The 6,302-nt window shown below is 45.6% G+C and overlaps 1 protein-coding gene across 2 annotated transcripts in view; it reads right to left on the reverse strand.

The window, feature by feature from the left end:
• Positions 1–620: 620 nt before the first annotated feature.
• The window catches only part of smg7 (SMG7 nonsense mediated mRNA decay factor), a 31,842-nt gene continuing 26,160 nt past the window's right edge, over positions 621–6,302 (reverse strand). For both annotated transcript variants that reach the window (XM_050074445.1, XM_050074444.1), the window contains exon 22: positions 621–5,153. In XM_050074445.1, coding sequence (XP_049930402.1) covers positions 5,040–5,153 — 114 coding nt within the window. In that variant the 3' untranslated portion in view covers positions 621–5,039. The remainder of the gene's footprint in view (positions 5,154–6,302) is intronic.

Genomic DNA, 6,302 nt, shown 5'->3' on the forward strand with positions numbered 1-6,302 from the left:
TACCAGCCCCTAGTTAGGCTGACTTAGGCCTAGTCTGCCGGAGGACCCCCCTATAATACACCGGGCACCTTCTCTCTCCTTTGCTAACACTCATGTCCTGGCTTTATAAATAAAATTGATTGATTGAATAATTTGGTGACATCACTCCATTTCATGTGTCAGTGTCCTTACATGGTGTTTAGAGGGTGTTACCTGTGCTACAGGTGACTTATGATCAGGTGGGATTCAGCTCTGAGCTCAGCCTGGTCAGAGCAGATTTAGAAGCTAATGTTGAATTTGTTTATTTTGTCTCCTGATAGAAAATGAAGAGACAGTGAGAGAATGTTGCTGCACAAAGTTTTGCAACGTGTCCTGTGAACTCTCTTTTCAGTGTTGGATCAGTATGGTGAATAAAAAAAGAAAACCTGTACAAAAATCTCCTGACCAACCTCACACCTCTCTGATTCAGTCGTGCCTGATACCTGTGATTTTATTTTATGGCACAGGTGTGGACGATGTTCAGGCCACTGCCTCCTGAGCAGTGGGGAGAAGTGTCGTTACCGCTGGTGAAGCGGCGGCGCTGAAAGTCTCGTCCACCACAAACTGCCTGAACACAGACATCGATCAAACAGGACACAGCGTTAAGGGAGAACATAGTTAACGTTTATTTAAAGGTTGATTCCACCAGTTTCTCAAAGTCTACAAAGAGACAGAAACACAAAAAGCCTCACAAGTCAAAGCTCAGGTTCATGTTTCCTGTCAGACGTGAGCGCGACTCTGCCGTCAGAGCTCCGACCAGCGAGGAGGCGCCGCCGCCTCCAAACCTCCCCAACATCTCAGAGTGGAATGTCCATTTAGTTCTTACTCCAAAAAACAAAGCCAGTCACCAGCTCCGTCTCTCCTCCGCTGGCCTCGTGTCCTCACATTCATTATTTTATCTTTATTATTTTTCAAATACATTTTGTAAATGCAACATGAAAAGCACAATCACACGGAAAATAGACACGTCTCTTTGAAGTCGATAAAACACCCTCGACTGGAAAATAAAAACAGGCTTTCACGTTTTGTTTTGTTTTAATCCCTCAGAACTAAACGATGAGTGTTGAAGGTAGAAAAACAGCTTTCTGCTGGTTTCAGCTGGACAGGAAGTTACTTACAGTGCTGCAGTCTAAACCGTCACCTCTAAAGACGCTGGAGCCTCTGAGCGTCACTCTCTGCTTTCTGATTGGCTCGAGAACAACCAGGACTGACGGTAAATGCTCTACAGGGATGAAACCACAGAATAAAACCTTGTTTCCACCACAGGAACCTTCCAGACACTCAGGAACCTTTTAAAGGAACTTTATATTTAGTTCCTGGACATAAAAATAAAACAGTCTCTGCCCAGGGGCTGTCGGGGTGCTGTGGATCATTAACGCAGAAATAAATTAGTGAGAACACTTTTCACTCTCACAAACCAAACGCAGGAGCAGAGAGCTGAACATGAACCATCTGATGGTTCCAGCCGCTCAAATATAAAACAAACGCTGCTTTTCTGTGTCATACGTGACAGCTCTCTAAATCAGACGTGAAGATTTCAAAATGATTTTCAGACATTTTACGGACAAGAGTCGACCGACAGAAAAAGATTTTGATCATTGATTTATCTCTGGAGATTATTTTCCAAACAAATGTGACAAAAACTCACAAGTTCCAGTTTATTAAAACGTGAATATGTCCTGGTTTTCCTTCCTTCACCAGCAGTCTGAATATTTTCTGAGTGTGACGTCATCTCACGCTGCTCTGATGTTTCATAAACCAAACGATTAATCAGTTCATCAAGAAAGTAACGGGAAGATGAACTGATGATGAGAATAATGTTTAGATGCAGCCATCAACAACAAAGACTCTGTGTTGTTGTTTGAGTCAAAATTGTTTCAGGACGAACCAACACGTTCTCATCCTCGAGTCGTCACATATCACCGCTTCAGTGGACTTTCACGTCTACATGTTTTGTGTAACACACAGGGACGTTGACAAAAGCACATGTTTAGGTTAAGAACCAAAATCACCACCCTGTGGTTGTATGACTCCGCCCACCAGTCCACCCTGTGGTTGTATGACTCCGCCCACCAGTCCAGTGTCTCTGACAGTCTCCATCCATGTCAGTGAAAACATGGATGCTTCACACACAGAAGATCTATACAATCAGCACAGTTTCAAGATTAGAGTCACCAATTCAGTATCTGACCAAATGTCTCCCCTTCTGTTCCTGAGATATGACGTTAAAACATGATGATGTCACAGTCAAGCTGACCTTTGACCTTTTGACCTTCATTATTTCATCCTGTTAGACATTTGAATGAATGAATTCTTCAGTTATGGACAAAAACATGTTTTGTGAGGTCACACTGACCTTTGACCATAAAACTAATCAGTTCATTCTCAAGTCCAAGTGGACGTTTGTGCCAAATTTAAAGAAACTCCCACCTCAGTGTTCTTGAGATACCACATTCAAGACAATGAAACAGACAGGATTACAGTGACCTTTGACCTCTGACCACCAAATTCTGATTAGTTCATCTTTGACTGAAAGTGTACGTTTGTGCCAAATTTGAAGAAATTACAGAAGGTGTCCTTAGGATACAGGAAAAACTGATCAGTTCATTGTTGAATCCAGGTGGAGGTTTGTGCCAAATTTAGAAAATTTCCCTCAACGTATTCTTTAGATAGCAGGTTCACAAGAATGAAACGGACGGACGGACGGACGGACGGACGGACAACCAGAAAACACAACGCCTTCATCCTCAGCTGTTGCTGGCACGGAGGCATAAAAACCATCACAGTTTGGCTCTGCATACGTACAGGGAGTGAACACTGAGCGCTCCCGCCCGCCCCATAGGGACTTTCTAGCTCCTGAACATGTTGTTACTGACAGGAAGCTTTTGGCGTCGTGTCTGACGTCAAAATCACTGACAAAGCTGCGGTATTTGACGACTTTGGAATGAGAACAGGCTGAACTGCTTCGTTTTCATCAGACGTGTCAAAATGAGATCATCAATTAATCTTTTTTTTTTTTTTTTCAAATAAAATAATTAGATGGTTTCACCTGCTCAAATATGGAAAGAAAACTTTGCCGCACTTCGTCATACATGACGATTAACTGACCTAGAACAACTTTAAAATTATTTTCTGACATTTTACAAACGAAAGTCTACCGATGTGTGAATATATTCTCACACTGAATATCTTTTGGACTGCTGATCAGACAAAACCTGCCGTCTGGAGACGTCATCTTGGAGCTTGTCACACTTCTCGGATGTTTTATAAACCAAACGATTAATCAGTTGATCACAAAAATCATGCAGAGATGAATCGATGATGAAAATAATCTTTAGCTGACGGAGTGAAAACTGTTTCAGGAGTAACTGCTTCATGTTCATGGTTCATCAGACGTGTCAAAATGTGCCTGTACAAAAAAACAAGGGGGGAGGGAGGGCTTTTAGCTCCTGAGTTTGGCCCTTGCGGTTCTCCGTAGTTCCTTCAGGTTCAACAGTTCAGGGTTTCAGTTTCAGACCAAATAAAATCAGAGCCGCAGAGCTTCCTGACGCTACCGTTGATAAAAAAATCTGCTGTACAGGGTGGAGCTGCAGTAGTGGTTACTGAAGAACAGATAGTGGGAAACATTCAGGCTGAGCCAGCTACCTGTATACACCTGTCTGTCTGTCTGTCTGTCTGTCTGCGGCCTAACCTCTACAGCGGTCAGTAGTAAGGGGACAGTGAGCAGGCACAGCAGAGCCCACAGAGCTGCTTCACACTAGTAAAAAGGCAGAACATGAACATAAAGAAACAGTAAATGTAGGTTAAGTAAGCGAGCAGGGTTACATCGGGTTTTTTTCTTTGTTAAGTAAAGAAATAACAGGAAGAAGAGGCCGGAGAGGAAGAGAACCCCGAAAATATTCAAGCAGGAAGCTAATAGACATACCTGTATTCACCTCAGAGAGCGTGAAGCTAAAACTGCTACGAACAAATCACAAAATACAGTTTGTTTGTTTTTTTTGTTAATATCTGCGATCTCAAGAAGCTAACGGTAATACTATCCCTAAGTTTGACGGGGTGTTTATGTCCTTAGCCCCCTTCCCTTGTACTTCTGTCTTTCCCGTGACGTTTCCCGAAGCCGTCCCGTCGGCGGGCCTCCGGGCCCTTCCTTCAAATCAGGCGGGACAGCGAGCGGTCGGTCAGGTGACGTTACACACCTGGCTTCACAAAGCAGCGTCCAGTCCTGATTCTCACGACACGGCTAAGAGACACGGCCCCTTTAGTCCAACTATGGCAATATATATTTATTTATATATTTATATAGCTGTAACCCAAACTGTCCTCCTGTCTTCCTTCATTCAACCAACCAGCTACAGAGAGCCTTCCTCCTCCTCCTCCTCCTCCTCCTCCACAGTAATGAAAATGATTGGAGAGATCAGAAAGTCCAGTCTATGTTGACCCCCGGCGCTTCACCTGACCTCCCCCCTAAACCCGACCACCACACTGTCCTCGCTCTCTCACGTCACCCCCGCTTCAGTCTGCGGTGGCGGAGACGCTAAAAACAGGCGCTCCGACCGGACCGAGCAGACGTCCAGGAGGTCGCTTTATTTTTTATTTTGTTCCAAAGAAAGAGGAAGTTCTTGCAGCTGAGAGAGGAGTGGTGGAGGTGTGGCGTCTGTCCAAAACCAGGGGGGGCCTGTGGTGGTGAGGGGGGGTGTGTTCCTCAATGTTCAGATTTTCCGCAGGTTGAAGGAAACCCGGCGGTGGCGTGGCGCGTGGCACCGCGGTTGAAGAGATCCCGCGCCCTCCGGTCCAGGAGGGGCGTCACCGCTCCTCGACAGCCGAGGGGGGTGGGGGTGGTGTTTCAGCCTCATCGGGGGGTCGTGTCGCCTCCCCAGCCTCCACCTTTTCTCGCCGGTTTAATTTCCCATTTTAGTTGGAGCTCGTCTTCGTCAAACTTCTGTTTTTTTTCTCCTCCCGTTTTTTCTCCTGGTGGTGGTTTTGTTGACGTCCGGACACAAAGCGCCGCCTCGGCCTGCCGTTCAGTGGGGCGGGTTCATGGCGCCATGACCTCGCTGCTGCTTCTGTTTCTGCTGCAGGAGGAGCTGCTCCAGCGCCGACGGGCCCGGCTGCATCATGGAGCTGGACCAGATCGACTGCAGGAGAGAAGCAAGTGTGAGCACGATGCAGGATTCATACAAACACCACAAAATCAAATCCAAGGACTTTTTCATTTTCAAGGATTCATTAATTTTTAAATAGAATTTTTATTGAACTTAAGACAAAGACGTGATCATTGCTGGTCGTTTCTGTCAAAGTTTTACTGCTGAGCTCAGCCAGCGGAGTCCTCCTGCCCACCCCCAAAGATTCTAATATCAACCCCACATGAGACGGAGAGGCCGCGCTGTGCCGCCTGATATCAGACAAGCTGTCAACTCGACAGAAAAAGGACTTCACATTATGAAGAAATGAAAAAGAACGATTTGTAGCTCAAGGGAATGATGCCAACGATTCCATTTTTCTGGCAAAGCTGTGACATCACAGCGCCGCGAAAGAGAGAGAGGAAAATAAACAAAAATGAAAAGCCAGCTTAAGTTCTGCCACGTCAATAAACATCCTGGCTTTGCTGGAGTTTTAGTGAGTGAGTGAAACAAAGTCAAAACAAACTACGTCGGGCCAGATGTGATGAAGACGAGGAAGAACAGAGAGGGAGTGCGCACCACTGCCGAGATGGTGACACATCAGAATTAATTGAAACCACAAAATATCTCCATACTGCTCGTCCGTAGTGATCCAAGTGTCCTGAAGCCCCGACATAAAAAGTTGTTTGGAAAAACGTCATTTGAACTCTGTTTTTAGCCTCATGGTAGCCTGTAGCTCTGACTGCCTCTCTGGGCACCGCGCTCACATGTGTTGTGAGCTCGGTGATGTTCTTGTGTTTCAAATACATGGGCCAGACGTGGCCGTCAAAAAGGCCGGGGGGGTCTGGCACCGTGTAGTTCCTAGAGCACCTCCTCTTTTTGCATTCTTGGTATGGGATGGAAATAAAGTAGCGTTGGTTGAGCACATCGATCAAAGGTCCGTAGGTGTAAAGCAGAAAGCCCTCCAAAATAACAGTTAGACACAACAGTCAGAGCTACAGGCTACAGTGAGGCTAAAAACAGAGTTCAAATGATGTTTTTCCAAACAACTTTTTATGTCGGGGCTTCAGGACACTTGGATCACTACGGACGAGCAGTATGGAGATATTTTGTGGTTTCAATTATGTGTTTTTGGACGTTTGAATCTGGGGCGCCGTCAGCCTC

This window comes from Epinephelus moara, chromosome 21 (genome assembly GCF_006386435.1).
Source record: "Epinephelus moara isolate mb chromosome 21, YSFRI_EMoa_1.0, whole genome shotgun sequence".
NCBI lineage: Eukaryota > Metazoa > Chordata > Actinopteri > Perciformes > Serranidae > Epinephelus > Epinephelus moara.